The sequence below is a fragment of a genome, unplaced genomic scaffold (genome assembly GCF_019419815.1).
Source record: "Pyrus x bretschneideri cultivar Hongxiangsu unplaced genomic scaffold, Pyrus_bretschneideri_v1 Contig1, whole genome shotgun sequence".
NCBI classification, from domain to species: domain Eukaryota; kingdom Viridiplantae; phylum Streptophyta; class Magnoliopsida; order Rosales; family Rosaceae; genus Pyrus; species Pyrus x bretschneideri.
In genome coordinates, this window is record NW_025999390.1 from 9,918,058 (window position 1) to 9,935,142 (window position 17,085).

At 36.0% G+C, this 17,085-nt stretch overlaps 2 protein-coding genes across 3 annotated transcripts; one reads left to right on the plus strand and one right to left on the minus strand.

Moving 5' to 3' along the window:
- The first annotated feature begins 7,794 nt into the window (after positions 1–7,794).
- On the plus strand, positions 7,795–10,799 carry LOC103930738 (heparanase-like protein 3). Its single transcript, XM_009340110.3, has 9 exons — positions 7,795–8,384; positions 8,699–8,735; positions 8,833–9,016; positions 9,114–9,262; positions 9,356–9,586; positions 9,685–9,874; positions 9,963–10,088; positions 10,181–10,280; positions 10,369–10,799. The coding sequence occupies exons 1-9, from the start codon at positions 8,142–8,144 to the stop codon at positions 10,735–10,737; spliced, it is 1,629 nt and encodes a 542-aa protein (XP_009338385.1). The 5' UTR covers positions 7,795–8,141; the 3' UTR covers positions 10,738–10,799.
- Positions 10,800–11,012: 213 nt separating this feature from the next.
- On the minus strand, positions 11,013–16,725 carry LOC103949169 (probable anion transporter 6, chloroplastic). 2 transcript variants are annotated; one of them, XM_048584842.1, is made up of 15 exons: positions 16,191–16,725; positions 15,793–15,938; positions 15,502–15,601; positions 15,293–15,345; positions 15,071–15,145; positions 14,795–14,875; positions 14,397–14,455; positions 13,630–13,691; positions 13,267–13,382; positions 12,982–13,018; positions 12,688–12,783; positions 12,208–12,349; positions 12,056–12,108; positions 11,544–11,590; positions 11,013–11,442 (listed from the first exon to the last, which is right to left on the minus strand). In XM_048584842.1, exons 1-15 carry the CDS (start codon positions 16,575–16,577, stop codon positions 11,406–11,408), a joined length of 1,491 nt encoding a protein of 496 aa, XP_048440799.1. In that variant the 5' UTR covers positions 16,578–16,725; the 3' UTR covers positions 11,013–11,405. The 2 variants fall into 2 exon arrangements, with proteins under 2 accessions (XP_048440799.1, XP_048440788.1); XM_048584831.1 differs by having other exon boundaries at positions 11,544–11,630; positions 16,191–16,722.
- Between the last annotated feature and the right edge of the window lie 360 nt (positions 16,726–17,085).

The following is a 17,085-nucleotide window of genomic DNA, read 5'->3' on the forward strand; positions in this document are numbered from 1 at the left end:
TTCTGCTCTCTCAAATTTCATCGCATCTGATATCCACCGCGGTTTTTATACGTTTTGGCGATGACTTTATTAGTCTCATGGATCACAAATTTGAATTGGGCCTGATATGAGTCATTGGGCTTTGACTCACTAAGGCCCGCTTATGATCGTTATTTTGTACAAAAGCACTCCAAATGAAAAAAATTGAAAAAAAAAGTTTGTGACTGTTGCTTTTATTTGAGAAAAGTAAAAGAATTTGGAAAAATTCCAAAGAGTTTTTTAGAAAAACACACAGAAGTGCTTCCTGAAACACAAATGACAGGTACTTCTCTAGAAAAGTGTTTTTCGCCTTTAATAGTGAGGTTGTTTTTTTTTTTTTTTGGTTGAAAAATGGGGCTAAAAGCGAGAGTCCAAACAAACCTCCTTAATAATAAATTTAGAGCGGAACATCTCAAGCTAATTTTCACGAATAAACTAACTAAACAAGAAGAAGGAGTATCAAAATACAGATTACCTAAATCTAAACTCACCCTAGCTAGGTTGCTTTTGCATCAGTCTAGAGCAAACGATGCTCTCTTCTCTTTCGTTTTGGTTTTTCATGTTTGTTTTAATTTATCCCATATTATGGAAGGAAATGAAAAGAGAAAATTGTATGCAATTGTAAATTGGCTAGGACAAATTTTCTCTACACTGAAGTTTTAAATTATCTCTCCGTAATTTAAATAAATTTATTATAAATTATTTTATTATGTGTCAAAAAACAATGACATATATCGGTCTTAACTAAAATTTTATCTCATGAGCAATGAAGAATACATATATCTAACTTTATTTGTTAGCTAAAATTAAAGAGAGAACCGTTTCTTCTTTGGACTCAGAAGAAAATATGTATCAAATCGTAATCACTAATCGGGGCACTAAATCATGTCTCTTTTTCCAAACTTAAAATCGTTTATTTGTTCTTTTCTTTCATTGAGACGATGGAAGCAGCTTCGAATTATGTAGCTGCATGCACTTTATACATATAGGCATCCATTTGGAATTACTTGATAACATTGATAAGGTATATATCCCATTTCTAAACAAAACATGCATCACAGGATATGTTATTGTTTGTACTCGATTTTACACTGTCGATACGATCGATCGAGAACATTGAATGAATAGAGTTTTAGACCCTTGATAGAGTTGTTAAGGTAATTTCTTATCATTATTGAGGAATAATATTGTGATTTTAATCATAATTATTATCTTTTAATAGTATATTAAATTATTTTAACTTAATATTATCTAAGATCCCAGTCGGTTTGAGCGAAATGGAATAATGGGCATATGCCTTTGTTTTATTCATTATTGATTTGGCCACGTGGAGTAATGCATCATTAGGAGATTGATTTGATAGGATCTGGCAATGCTGTGTGGAATGATAAGGCCGCAATTTAGAAGGCATGACATCAGATGATGATGCATGCAAGATGGGGTAATTATCATCACCGAATATCCATGGTAGGATGCAAGTATTTTAATTAAATGGGAGTATCACCTCTACAGAATAATGTTGACTGCATGCAAGACCTGAAGTTAAAACAGGACTGTATCAAACATTGATAAGGTATTATAAATATGAGGTGTTGTGCAATGTGCTAACCTCTTCAAATCAACACACAAGTTGCCCTACACAAAGCTCCTCAACAACCCAGAGATTTTTTCCTCTCCCATTTTCTTCTCGCCAACACATCTTCAATTTGGATAGACAGCACTGTGAAGGCAACGGGCGACATCTTCAGTATGGATAGACAGCACTGGAGCCGTAGAATCAGCAGATCGAGGAGCACCTTCAGTTTGGATAGACAGCACTGCTTCGAGACCGACTGGTTATTTATCCAAGTCTCAATCAACAAGGATTTTCTGAGTCCTTGTTGGTATAGGTTATCTCATCAGCCTTCTCGGCGAAGTGAGGTGTTACTAAGTTATTACATTCGGATTTGAAATTGAACTTTGCATAACTAGCAGCCTTGTCTTCAGGCTCTAGAACCCAAAGGCCGATGACATCCTCAACCCAGATATCCAAATGACACCTGAATGACACGTGTTGACCGCCATCCAAAGGTGACGAAATCCATAAGTGTGTGAAACTGTGAGGGAATGAAGGAACAATCAATTCGAAACTATGTAAGAAATAACCTTCATAAGGAAGATGCAACACAAACCAAAATAGAAGTAACTGAAATCCAATTAAAACACGAAAGAAACCGAGTATCCACGTTCACAAAAATTCGTACAAGCTTCATTTTAACTTCAAATTCAATTTAGATCGCACCTACGCATTCGTATCAACGAGTGCTACGGAAATAAAATAAAAGAAAATTTCTAACGTGTCATCGGACGAAGGTCAACAAAAGTCAACCTTCACATAGTTAGGGGTATTTTAGTAATTTTAATTAATTAAAAGGTAATTTTTGAAACGGGTCGTTACAGCTGAGACGTGTTCCTTCCTCAGCTGCAGTTGTATGATCAAGAAGTCAACAGCGCGCCCAACACCATATCAACATATTTTACTCACCGGCCAAACTTGGCCGACGAGTTGGCACGCCCCGCACACAACCAAATGGCGTAGTTAGCTTATTAATTACTCGGTCTACGTGCCACGTAGGCTTGGTAGTTTTTAGGATCAACATTTATATGTATAGGTACAACTTCTTAGCAGGAATTCCGTTTAATTGTATCAAAAACAAGATATGTATAAGAACATCGTAAAACATGTATTCACTAATAAGATCATTTATGCGATTACATATTTTTCTTTTTTTTTTCTTTGACAGATATTTAACTTTAGCTAATTTCTCAGATTGAGCCGACCTATTTTGTCTTGAGCAATGATTTTGGGTGGGACTACAGCTAGCCTGCAGTGGCGAGAACCTTTCATGAGTCATACTTTCGATGTTCTTTTTCTTGATGAGTTCAAAGAAAGAAAATTAAACCTTCAAAAGTATTGCAGTTGTGAAAGGTACTTTAGAATTTAGACATAACTTAATTAATCATGATTCGATGTAAATTTGGGTACCACTTTCATACCACATGGTATTAGATAGATTAATCATTAATCATAAGAAACTTTAACGAAAAACTTCTCGTACTATTTACTTTAACTAAAAATAATATTTTTACACTAAAAAGTCAATCATGATACTATTCACTTTACCCTTTATTTTGTTATTTTTATTAAAACTCAAGGTTTTCAAATCATTTTCATTAGTTTTTCTTTAATCATAATCATTAGATGTTTTTCATTCAATCCGAGACGTTGTAGCATTAAAAACAAAAAAAAAAATTCTCGTAATTTTACTTAATTAGCTTAAGTTAGGAAAATATATACTACCATCTGCTGTTGCTTAATCTAAAAATAAATCCATACGGCAGTGGTGGGTGTAGTGGGTGTGAGTAGATCATAATTCAAATTCCAAATAATTAAAAGTTAAGGCTTCGGCTTTTGAATAAAAATAATATTGTCACAAAGTCCGCGAAAGACCACAAAAAGATAGCAATGTCTTATCTAACATCCAATGGATTAGGTTTTGGTGGTTCTGTTATGGGTGAAAATTCACCTTATCCTATTGACAAATCAAAGTAACCGAGGAAAAATATATATACTTTTTAACATATTAAAATAAACAAGTGTGACCCCAAGGCAACAAGGTTCCCGCTTTGTGATGATCGGAGGAGAAATGTCTGTCCTACGTAGCCTAACCTTTTCTTTGCCAAAATATTGTTTCCACGACTCAAATCTGTGACCTTTTGTTCACAAAGAAGAAACATTTCTGTTCCGCCAAAACTCATCCTCAACATATTAAACTATAATACTTTAAAAAATAATTTTAGTTGACCTAAAGTTTGAAGGAGGTACCATATCCATAATCCATATGGGTTGTTGCCTTGTTGGATAAAAGATAGTGTGGATCTAGATAGCTAGCTAGGAAAGAGTATATGTAGAGTCTTTCACACTCGATGAAGGAACAAACATATATACGTGGTTGGAGTTGGACCATGCCATGCACATGAATATTGACGTTTCATTGAGTACTCTAACAAACTCTTGGTACTTGGTAGGCTATAACATCTTCGATTTTGATGTTGTGCTTGCTTACCCAAGAAAGTACCTTATGAATAGTAAATAATCGAAATTATTAGTCAGCGACGGAACCAAATAACTAAACTACGATGACATTAGGTCATACAAAAGAAATTGGACAAAATTTCATTTAAACTTTAAGGCATGGAAATGATAATCAAATGAGAGGGATGGAGATTTAGAAATGTTACGAGGAACTCATGATTGAGATTTATATCATAAGCATAGAGTAATTGAATTTTATGTCTTGTGTGTTCACATAAAGCTAAGGTAAACTTGTTTAAAAACTTTTATAAAAGGATTACCACATTAGTATCGTGGATCAAAATTTTTACTCTTGTACTATAAGATTTTTCGTTTCACAAAATTCGAGCTTGCTCTTTTTCACATTATACATGCAAAACAATGAAATTGCAAAAAAGTTGTTATGCACTCAGTGAAGTATTTAGGATTTGAATATTAGAGGGTTTCAGAGTAAAAGGGCTAAGTTTTTTTTTAAAAGAAACTGAGCGCGAATGGCAAAAAATATTGACATATACCGAAGCAATCTTTGAACTTGTCGAGTGCTCTTGCGTACCCTGCATAGTGCATCAAACATTCGGTGGGCACAAAATGACCCGTACCAAACATTCAAAGGATCATTGAAAGACCTTCACATGTATATTTTTCAAACTCTGAATAGTCCTAAGACCACCTTAATCTCCATGCACATTTGCTACTGCATGCACTTATGCACTATAAAAACATTAAAGTAATTGTATCGAACAATTGTCGAATGACTATTTTAAGTATCAATAATAGTACTCCAATACTATATCATTTTGAAAACTTTTATAACTCTGCATTTTCGTAATTCAATGCCTCCACTCAGCCATTAGATCCTCTATGATCTATCATCAATAGCAGGGAAACATAAGGAGAGCGGAGTGAGTCTCCAATGAATGTAAAGTTACAAGAAATAAGAAATTAAAAAATCACATACAAACTTCCACCCTGATGTTAAGAGATTTTTCAGTATGTCTAAAATATAAATACATACATTATAGGTTATTATATAAGTAAACAGATGTATTATCAATATTTTAGTAGATAGATTATTGCGTTTTCACCCATACGTTTCAGGTTTGAAACTAAATTTACGAAAAATAAGAAATTAAATAACCACAAATCGTATTTTAATACAAACTTCCCCCTGATAATCGCGCATGTTGCATAATTGCATTGCATTGGGCTTGGTTAATTAATCCTATTTCTCTAATTTTTTGCGAATCTTTTCATAAAAGGTGCATTTGTCGTCCTTTTTTTGGGAATTTTAAGGAAAAACTTTCGGTACTGTTCACTTTAACGAAAACCATATTTTTACACTAAAAAGTTAATATTGGTATCAGTAGCGGAGCTACATTGGAGGCAATGTATGTTCACGACCCCAATAACCCAGTGCTCCTCCTTGTATTTTGTTGTCTTGACCTCATAATTCGTTCAAAGAAGACCAAATTTGATGGTGTTAGGTGGAGCGGTGCTAGGTATTTTGCATACCATCCAATTGGAATTTGGCTTCATCAATGGGACTGGAGATACAAATTTTACTTCCTAATTCATCTTTCGCTTGCCAATTAGAATATTACAGAATTCATTTAATTACATCTCTCATTAATTGTTTCAGCAACTAACTTCTTATTAAGTCTTGAATTTGATCACAATTTACATTATCATACCTATCAATGATGGAGTTTTAGTTTTTTTTTCAATGGATTGAATTGATCTAATAATTGAGCATTTGTAAGACTCATGGCAACTGATCACATATATTTAATAACTTTTTTAATACAACGATATATTTATACTGAAGGGTGGGGGAATGAATTGGTTGTTAACTCATCATTCACGAAACTCGAACCTAAGAACTCTCACTTACAAGTGAAGAGTAATAGCATTAGATAGTAGTATTAAGTGAGACATGTATTTATACTTATAAGTAGGTTAATTCATTAACACTATCTTTTGATGAAGGAAATAAACATGGAATTTTGATAAAAGTCAGAATTTATAAATTGATATGCACTAATTTCCTTGTTTGGATTCATAAACATAGAAATTTAGAATTTCCGCATGAAAAAAAAAATTGGAATTTGGGACCTCCAATTCCCAAGTTCAAATTCGATGTAAATAGGTGTTATTTTCCAATTTCTATGATTGAGAGTTTAAAAATAACAAATTCCATATTCAATTCCATTGTTCTTTTAGGTTAACCAAACAAGAAATTTACAAATTCTAGAATATAAAATCTCATCATTTCAATTTCCATCATTTTTGAATTTCTTAGTAATCTTAAATTTTTTTCATCCAAACATAGTGTAAGTTTTTTTTTTTCCCCTTGTGAATAGCTTATTTCTCATGACCCCATTATTACAAAATTCTGGCTCCGCCACTGCTTAGTACTATTTACTTTACTTTTTATTTTTTTAATATCATTAAAATTCATTAATGATATTAAAATAAAAAGTGTTAATGATATTAAAATTCATTAACTTTTTACTTTACTTTACTTTTTATTTTTTTATTTTCAAATCATTTCCATTTGTTTTTTTTTTCTTTATGGTAAAATAAAAACCTTAATCGCTTTCTTTTTAACACAAATTGATTTATATACCAAAAATGTTATCAAAATAAATGCATCAACATTCAGACATGCAAAACAATACTTACGTCAACTAAGTTAGGTTTTCGCGAAAGTGAATAAAAACATGTTTCGCTTTTTACTCAAAACCCTAATCATTTTTCCGTAAATAAAACTCTAATCATTTTACCCTAATTACTATTAATTTTTCCAAAAGAAACATAAAAATAGAAATAAATGATTAATTTTTTAACCCCAAGCGAATTGCGCGTTAAGAAGCGAAACAAGTGGGTGGCTATCAAGGGTAATGTTAGAGAGAACATAATGATGTGATTATTGATAATTAAATTATTAATTAATTGTTAATTAACGTGTTTATTTCTTATTGATAACACATCATGTGATTCGTAAATTTGATTTAAATTTTAATCTTTTAACGTTATCTGACTGTCAAGGAGTAATAGTCGACGGATATCAAACCATTTCTCATGATTTTCTTTTGGTAAAGGGAAAGGCAGGCCAATCTTTGTACTTTCCATTTTGAAAAGCAAGGTCAGGGACCCACTTAGCAACTTGCAAGCTACTTCCAACCCTACCACGTCACATTTTTCCTTACTACAAACTTAATTCCATGCTTTGTGCTCGTTTGAAAGGAAAGCAAGTTTGAACGAGTGATTAGCGTTTTCTTAAGCTACTCACTGATTAGCGTTTGACTTATCTACATAAACTAAATAAAAGTAATTCATCACAGAAAAGAAAAGTTTATATACAAAACTGTAATTTACTTTAATGGAGCAATCGTATCCTTAAAGCCTATTAGTAACCTTGAGCACATACTTGATTATTACGTCTTTATATTTACGTTTGCATGCAAATCACATATTGACACTAATGTAAAAACATGTGCTAAAATCATGCAAAAAAATATGATTTATCTGTAAACAAGAACGACCCGTGACCAAGTATTTTCCATGGTACAAGACTAATAAATAATAACGACAATGGTCCACATATATAGGGTATAGTCAGAGAGGAAGGTGACCAATGCCGTGGAGTAGTAGATTTCTCTTCACGTGTTTTCCCAGTAGTTTTTTGTATGTATTATTTGCATGCCTTTTTTTAATCTCCCTCCCTCTCTCTCTCTCTCTCTCTCTGCAACACAATTATATCAAAATTGCAGAGAATTCGCTTTAAACTGTTAATTTATCTCTCTCTCCCCTCCCACATCCCACTTGTTACAAAACACCTTCACTTTTGGCAAATTTTCAGAGATCTCAGCTTTCATTTTTTCTTTCATGGGTTCCTCCTCATCCTTCATATATATATAAACACACAGAACTTGAGAAAAACTTGGAGGGAGGGAGGGAGGGAGAGAGAGAAAGAGAGAGAGAGAGAGTGAGAGAGATCTTGTTGCAGATGGGTTCTGATATCTGGCAAATGGGATTTATTTTCTGGGTGTTTTTTGGTTTCTTGGTTTGTTCTGTAAATGCAAAGGTTGGTTTTGGAGGAGGAAGTGTGGAAGGCACAGTCCGCATCAATGGCAGAGACGCCATTGGGAAAATTGACGACGATTTTATTTGTGCAACTCTTGATTGGTGGCCTCCTGAGAAATGTGACTATGGCACATGCAGCTGGGGTCGTGCTTCTCTCCTCAATCTGGTATATATACACACACATATACATACATACACATATACATAATATTTCTCTCTCTAGAAACGTCTACACATTCATATGTTTTTCTTTAGATTTGTAAATAATCAGAAATCATAAATCTTTTTGGAATACTGTTTTATTGAAACAGATTGTTTTCCGGGGTTTTCACAATTAAACTGATCCTTAAGTCTTCAAATTTAACTTTTCTTATGAATGTACAATTCAAAATATCCGAAATCTCTCTTTCCTTTGTGTTCTTGTTCATACTTTTAGCATTTGTAATGCTTTCTGATTTTTGTATGATAATTGTTGTGCAGGATCTGAAGAACACTATCTTGTTAAATGCCATAAAGGGTAGGAATTTCTTGATTCCATTAGAAAAACTCGGGTTTCTATCCGGCAGTTAAAATAAGAGCCTAAAAACTTACTTAATTCTTTGCTAATTGTGCAGCTTTCTCACCGTTGAAACTTAGACTGGGCGGCACATTGCAAGATAAGGTGATATATGCCACACCAGACAACAAGCAAAGCTGTAATGCTTTTCGAAAAAGCACTTCTGAGATGTTTGGTTTCACTCAGGGCTGCTTGCCCATGAGGAGATGGGATGAATTAAGCTCTTTTTTTCAGAAAGCCGGGTAACAATTATAATCTTTCTTCCCTGTGCTTCTTCTTTAAAGTTTAGATTTTTTAAAACAAGAGCAAGTGACATCATCCGACGAATGATTTCTTCAGGGCTAAGATTATCTTCGGGTTAAATGCTCTCACCGGAAGAACAATTAATTTGAACGGTACTGCAACTGGAGCTTGGGACTACACCAATTCGGAGTCTTTCATCCGTTACAACGTCAAAAACAACTACACAGTTCATGGTTGGGAGCTCGGTAAGAGCGCGTTTCGCACCAAAATGTCCTTAAACATCACGTAAGTTATAATGTACGTGTATAGAAACTGAAGGAGTTTTAATGCTTGTTCAGGGAATGAATTGTGTGGACATGGAATCGGAACAACAATCTCGGCAAGTCAGTATGTATCCGATACAACTGCTCTGCAAAAGATAGTACAAGACATCTACAAGGGCGTCGAACCAAAGCCACTAATCCTATCTCCGGGAGGATTTTTCGATGCCAAGTGGTTCAAAGACTACATAGATAAAACCACCACATCCCTAGACGTTGTCACTCATCATATATATAATCTAGGGCCAGGTATAACTGATTGAACAAACACATAGCGAAAAGTCCTGTTTATCGGTTTAATTCGCAACTTCCTAACTGATATAAGAAATCTTTGCTTGTGTTCTTAGGGGTTGATCAACACCTTATTGAAAAGATTCTCGATCCATCTGTTCTTGACGGTATTTCTAGCACGTTCAGAAACCTCCACGGCATCCTAAGGGGTTCTTCAACTTCGGCAGCTGCGTGGGTTGGGGAAGCAGGAGGCGCTTACAACAGCGGCCGCCATCTTGTCTCCAATACATTTGTATATAGTTTCTGGTAACTTGGCCACAGCATCTAAGGCATCTTCTTTCGTTCTCCTGTGTTCAATCTCTAGCAAGAATCATAACTTTGATGCTTCAAACAGGTATTTGGATCAGCTCGGAATGTCAGCAACATACGACACAAGAACCTACTGCAGACAGACATTGATCGGTGGAAACTATGGTTTACTGAATACTACCACCTTCGAACCTAATCCCGACTATTACAGGTAATCACATACCGATCTTAATCACTTTCGAAGCTGAATTTAGACAACGTTTTAACACACCTGCTGCTTTATGCTGGCTTTCTCCATACCAGCGCTCTTCTTTGGCATCGGTTGATGGGAAGAAACGTACTAGCAACGAGCTTCTCTGGACCGAAAAAGATACGCGCTTACGCACACTGCGCAAAACAATCTGTAAGTCTTAAACCACAATTTCACTACCATGAAAGACAGCAACCAGCATTCCTTGTTTTTCTGAGCTAATTACGATTTCATCTTACAGAAAGGGATTACGGTACTACTGATCAACCTTCACAATACCACCGCCATCGAGGCCAGAGTTGCCTTCAACACTACCTGGACGCTGCGACATAAACACAAATCACACAAGCTTCATAGATCACAAGTGGCCAAGCTCCGTCAGGGTCTCAGAAGTTCAACAGAAAGAGAAGAATACCATCTAACAGCGAAGGATGGAAATATACAAAGCCAAACCATGCTGCTCAATGGAAACGCTTTGCGTGTAGATTCATCCGGGACCATACCTAGCTTAAACCCTGTATATGTAAATGCATCAGAACCAATTTTAGTCGGTCCGTCCTCGATTGTATTTGCTCACATACCATACGTAGTTCCCCCTGCTTGCAGGTAGGCAATGCTTAAAGTGTAATTTTTAACATTGTTTCAATAAGAGAGAATACAATTCAATTTTCATCCTCAATGTTTCTACTGTTCTATTCTTAAAGCGGCTAAGTGGTTACTTTTGCACCTGAAGTCCTGTGTTTGGATCCCCGCACACCAAATATCGGAACCAATTCGAAGTTCCTGAAGGACATGGTGATTGATGTGCAATGCAAGGACTATCAAAGAAACTAATTATCCATCATCTCAAACCCCAAGTGGTGCAAACTAAATGGTGATCAAATGTTGGACAAAAACTTCCGACCTTTCGAAACATATTTATTCAATGTGAAGTTGTGAACTGTTAAAACAGCTGTACAATATCAGATTTCACCCGTGTCGTTTGGGGGCTAACCAAGAACACTTATTCGAGATTACAACAACAAAAATGTGCATCGCATGAAAGATTACATATACATGTGTGGTAGCTTTGCCTTCTAGATGTACAGAATGAACATAACGGCGAATATTAAGCTAATTTCCGAACACAGGTGACACTAGTTATACATTGAATGAAGATTCCCACTGTTTGGAAACCTTCATTCAAGAGAAATAGACCGAACTGAAAAAAAGGTCAGTCTCTCTTCGAAAAGGTTTGAGGCTTACTGCTGGCAAACGCCAACCAAACGACTGTACCAGTCAGGTAGAAAAATATTGATGGAATGAACAATGATATCTGCATAACACGCAAGTGAATTAGTTACCACGAACTAATCGGGAGGATGTAAGCTATTGAAAGTAGGAAAGGGTTAACGTGCACTAACAGAGAATACTTACACTCCATGAATGAGTTGAATCAAGAAGAAAACCAGTGAGGGCAACACCTATTATTCCAGGTACCGCCCCAACAGTGTTAGTAATACCCTGAGTGGAAAATTAGAATCCGTCACATTCAACCGAATTTATAAGAATCTGGGTATGTTTGATTTTAAGAAAATGCATGGACATGGTTTTTGGTGACATCCATGTATATCAAGTCCAAAAGTAGTTGCAGTGTATACAGCTCTTAGTATCACGACTCATGAGTAAGTTTACGTCAATAATTGGCCAAGAAAAGAACTACCTAGATGAGTCAGACCACTGAATGGAATCATGCATGACTATAGATGAAAAGACACAAACTTCCACCACCCACCCTTCACACCAATGATGCATACGATGTGGAAATGATATTTAAAGTTGAATTGTAACCAAGTGAATGGAGGAGGTGGATCATAAATAAAAAGAGGATGCTCCATAGCATCTTCCAGAACAAAAATAAAAAACATGGTTCTTGTAAATTTACATACCAAGAGTATGCTTGCGTATTCGGGTGACATGTCTTGATGGGTACAATACAATCCTGCACGTTTGATTATTACATTAAGGGAACAGCGTAAGAGATTAAAACATTGTATTCACCATCATACACAATCAAGTCTCAATTTCGATTGCTCTGTACCTGACAACGCAAAGCTTGAGAGGGCTAAACCACCAGTGAGAATTCCGACAACTTCCCAATGGGGCAATCCTAGATCAACAGAGGAAAGAGTCATGCAAGCTGCAGGAGATAAAAAGGCAATTGTTTGGCAAATTTTTCGGACCTACATGTACAAAATAAGGGAATCAGAAACATTAAGAGTGAATCTCAGTGTAAACATTACCCTAATAAAATAGTCAATACTTACCAGAGAGTTAAGGAATGATAATGGAAGCCATAAACTTATTATTCAAAACTAAATTATGAAAGTAACAAGTTTATTATGTATTCCAGGGTAAATAGCAATTAAATAAACAAGCAAAAGGAAGTACATCCATAAACTTGAGAAAACTGTTGAGGTTGTTTTTCATCTTCTGTTGGAAAAACCTAAAAATTTCATCACGATGGAGTTTTCTGACTTGATAAAGTACAACAGAGTAGCTCGATCTAAAATATGCTTACTGTAGTGGTTTGAACTCCACTAGAAATCAAGCTATCAGCAAATTGTGATGCAATGCTAGTCACAAAGATTGAAGCCAATGGAGGAAGGATAGAGACCTGAAACGAACAAAAACCCCGATATCAGACAACTGAATAACTTTATTATAAATTGATAATACCTTATGCAGAAATCTAATGCTTTGATGGGCAAATTCGTAGAGAATTAATAAGTGTGGTGTAAGATATTGCAGGCTGAAGTTGGTAATTCTATCTTGAACGCTAAGAACCAAAAAGCAGTGGACTTTTTAGACTTACCCATGCAGCTTCTGTCAAATTCAGGTTCAGCTCCTCACTGTATAGAAAATAATATACTTACCTCAGATACCAAGTCCTTGTAAACATACTTTTCAATAAAAATTAGATAACTTATAAATGACCTTACGTTAATCCAGCACCTTTCGTTTTGCTTCTATTTCCTAGACCAAGTTACGGTCACAATTGTTGGCAAGTGCCGTCACAACTTACATTAGTTAAATAGACGAATAAAGTACAAATCATACCTCCCTATCATTATACAATGTGAAAGTCTGCATGAATTACCTAAAATAGGTGGGAAGCCATGCTAGGCAAGTATAATGACCCCAGCTTCCACAAAAATGAGCATATATCATTGCCCATACAGCTTGACTTTGGAAAAATGCTTTCCATGGTACACCCTACTAAATAGAAGCAAGTAAGAAACCAAAGTCGTATACAGTAATAGCTACATGTTACGATAAGATGTAAACTATGATAAAACTTCAAAGCAATGATGTAAATCAAAAAGTTGCAGTTATCTTCTGGATTAGTCTAAACAACAATAAAGTTTAACATTCGTCACTCAATTGTCATATTCAGAACATTGCCTGGCTATCACCAGCATTGCCCCAAGTCACACATATACAACACAAAAAAGAATCACACCTTCAAAGAGTCACCTAATTCTTCAGTACTCCATGTTTTCTTCACATCCGTTGATTGGGACCCTATCAAGTATTTTTAAATGAACAAAAAGAATCATCACTATGCAAGAAATGTAGCACGTGAAAATAACACACAGACATATCCTTGAATTTTGATCTTGCCAACAGCATCTGGTATCGTTACCACACTATCCATGAATTGAAGTATTGACAACTCATTATGAAGATATAGGACAAATTTTCTAGTGAAACATTGCACAAATAAATAGTCTTGGAGTCAACTTTATGCATTGTGACAAATTCGCAATGAATGAAAGAGGAATATACAGTGATAGAATCGTGTATATATCTTTGTAAATGGTAATGATCATTGTAACTGTGGCAACAATTGTGATTGCTGATACATTAGCAAAATGGTACTCGTTGCATCATAAAGAGAGACACAGTAGTGAAGAAACTACAATGCGAAATGACAGGCAGAAGCAACAGTGGCTGTGGAGCCTTTACCAAGTATTAAATGCTCATTAAGTAGAAAAATAAATGAGTATTATGAAGCTTTCTCATAATTCCCAAACCAAACAGTTTTTCTTTAACAAAAAAGATGATGACCAGATGGCATTGGTTACTCCAAGAAACAGGTCCTTAATACTAAATTGACTTCTAGTCAACTTTACCATCGGATAAGTAATCAATTGCACATTTTTACATGAACAAATATAAGCCTTGCCCAAATAAACAAGGATAATGGAGAAGGGATTAAATGCTCACGTGGAATTGATTCACCAACCCATGAGGCTTGTCCTTCAAGAAACTGAAATCCCAGATACCTTCAAGATAGATATATAGGGAAACAACATGACCATATATAGCCAGACTTCAGTGTTCCACAATAACATTTCTTTTTTTTTTTTTTCAAAAAGAAAAAGAGACAAGAAGAGAGCTATTAACGATTAATTGGCCAAGTAAGTTCCTTTCTCATAAATTAAGATGGAAGGTTAGTACTAGGCAGAAAACGCAAAAAAGGAAAAAGAACATTGTTTTCTTTCCTGGCATATTGATAGCAAATAAATAAGTTTTCACATTGACTGGAACAAGTTAAGTGAATTAATTCTTCAGCGAAAAGAAAGGGAGACCCCTAATTCTGAGTGTCTGAGACAGCTACTTACCAAGCAATCCCCAAAAAGGAAAATATGTAAAAAACAGATTCCCAGCCAAGATTTTGGATAAGGGGAGGAGCCAGAAGAAACCTGCAAGAAGTCCAATGTTACAAATGGCTATCAATGAACGCTGAGTACACAACGAATATACAGACATAAAAAAACCAAACTCTTCTTTATGATGACACTAAAAATTAAAACGTCCTCATATTGAACTCTGATTCAAATTTTCCCTTTTCATTTCTGAAAAAGAAACAAAAATCTTCAAAAACCCATTCAACATACCCTGCAACACTTCCTACACTCAGACCACCGAAGACAAATGCTACAGCCCGTGACCGCTCTTCCAAAGGTATTGTCCTGCATTAGGTAAAAGATTATTAAGATTCTTAAATATAAAGAAATTGAATCCACTAGACAACCTGAATTTGAACAAAAGTATGTTTCGATGAACAACACCTAGGAATCTATGATGGACCAAATTAAACATAAGAATGTCATACATGCCTGGCAATAAGGTCCGTTGCAGCGGACGGGGAAACGCCTTCTCCAATTCCTACCTGCACTTCATAGAAAAGAGCTCTCAGTAAGTAACACATTTTTGACACTCAAGCCAAAAATAGGATAGGAATCAAACACGAAAACAAAAGGCCAAACAAAGTTGAACTGAATTACAAGAATCTGTAGAAAATAGAATACATGGTAGATAAGTGTACCAAAATTCTTGAAAAAACTAAACCAGGTGTAAATCCAGCAACAAGAGGTACGAGTGCCGTAGCCAAAGACCAAGTTAATACTCCAAACTCAAGAACTTTTCTGCATTAGAAGAAAACGATAGATGAGAATGGCATATAATGTCGTGGCATCAGTGAACAAACATTTTGTAAAATGCTCCTAGTTATAGCACACAGAATAATTGTAGCATGATAGAACAATGCTGCATAGTTCTAAGTATAAATAAACAAGTAACAAGCTAAAAACTTGTAATGAGCTTTTAAAAAACAAACCTCCCACCAAATATCTTGGCAAGCCAGCCCCCAGGCAACTGACTCAATGCATACCCCCAAAAGAACGAGGATTGAACCAATCCTGCCTCGGATGAACTCCATCCAAACTGGTGGGACATCGGAATTATAGCAATACTCAAGTTCACCTGTCAACCAAACACCCAAAAATTGAACTTAATCAATCCCACATGCAAAAGAAGCAAACTTGATTCGTTTAAAATCAAAATGCAGTAACCCCACAACCCAAAACTACGTCCAATTGCATTTATGCAGTAAATATCTATCCTTTTCAACCAGAAGTGAATCAATGTTCAATCTAAAATTTCATGCCTAGAACTTGTTCGATGAAATGCCTAAGCGAGAAATAACAACAGAGCTAGCCGAGCAACAGGACTTACCTTATCCATATTGCAGATAACAAACGCAAGCGAGGTAGTCCCAATGAGCTTGTACCTCTGAGGCACGTTCTTCCATGGCGGCCAACCCCAATCAAAACCCACTTCCCCAGAGCCGCTCTCCTGACCGGATTCACCCTCAGAATCCGACCCAGACCCCGAACCCGCCCGTTGGAGCTTTTCCACCGGCAACCCATTGACCCTCTTAGTTTCACTGACGTTTTCCTTCTCCTTAATACTACAAAACACTCTGAACTCCAAATTATGCTTCGGAGGGAACCGAAGCAAACTACGCCGTCCGAGCGTGGACGCGAACGACGACGGCTGCGAGCCCGTGCTGTGTGAAAATAGGCAAGAGGAGCTCTCGGCTCTGAGCGTGAGCTTCGCCATTTCAGTGCGTATCTATCCGTCTCTCGTCCGTGACTAAAAGGTGGAAAATTTCAACTTGTCTTGTGTAAATATTGGAGGAGGAGGAAGCGAGCTACTGGTGCTGCGTCGTAGGGGCATTTTTGCGCCACGGAACGGATTGGGTTTGTGGCTCAGATTTGTTTTGAATTCGGATCCTTTGGATTTATATGGTGGGGCCATGCTGTTGGGTCCCCACTCAACGCCAGCGAATTTGGGAGTCTGAAATTTGTTGGGTCGTATGATGAGTTTGAAAGGTCCAACAATGTTTAATTTTCAAACCCAACCCATCTTCAATTCAGCCTGTTCAATTCCCCCGAGCCCAACTCTGGTAGAGCCTCTACCGTAGAGGGTTATGAGGGGAAGAAACTTGGGACTAAAGTTACCTGACAAGTGGCGCTAGTATAGACACACACAAATATGTGGGAGATTTAAAGTTTGATTCTCGTATCACATTATTGAAAGCCCGTTGTGAGGAAATTGAGCAGACTCA

What these genes read in the sequence shown, in the direction of transcription:
- LOC103930738 (XM_009340110.3), top strand. Translation starts at nt 8,142, where the DNA reads ATGGGTTCTGATATCTGGCAAATGGGATTTATTTTCTGGGTGTTTTTT. An exon ending in TCTTTTTTTCAGAAAGCCGG is followed by an intron (nt 9,017 to 9,113) that starts GTAACAATTATA and finishes TGATTTCTTCAG; the next exon opens with GGCTAAGATTATCTTCGGGT. An exon ending in CACACTGCGCAAAACAATCT is followed by an intron (nt 10,281 to 10,368) that starts GTAAGTCTTAAA and finishes TTCATCTTACAG; the next exon opens with AAAGGGATTACGGTACTACT.
- LOC103949169 (XM_048584831.1), bottom strand. Translation starts at nt 16,577, where the DNA reads ATGGCGAAGCTCACGCTCAGAGCCGAGAGCTCCTCTTGCCTATTTTCA. An exon ending in GCCAAGATATTTGGTGGGAG is followed by an intron (nt 15,602 to 15,792) that starts GTTTGTTTTTTA and finishes CTTCTAATGCAG; the next exon opens with AAAAGTTCTTGAGTTTGGAG. An exon ending in GCAACGGACCTTATTGCCAG is followed by an intron (nt 15,146 to 15,292) that starts GCATGTATGACA and finishes TACCTAATGCAG; the next exon opens with GACAATACCTTTGGAAGAGC.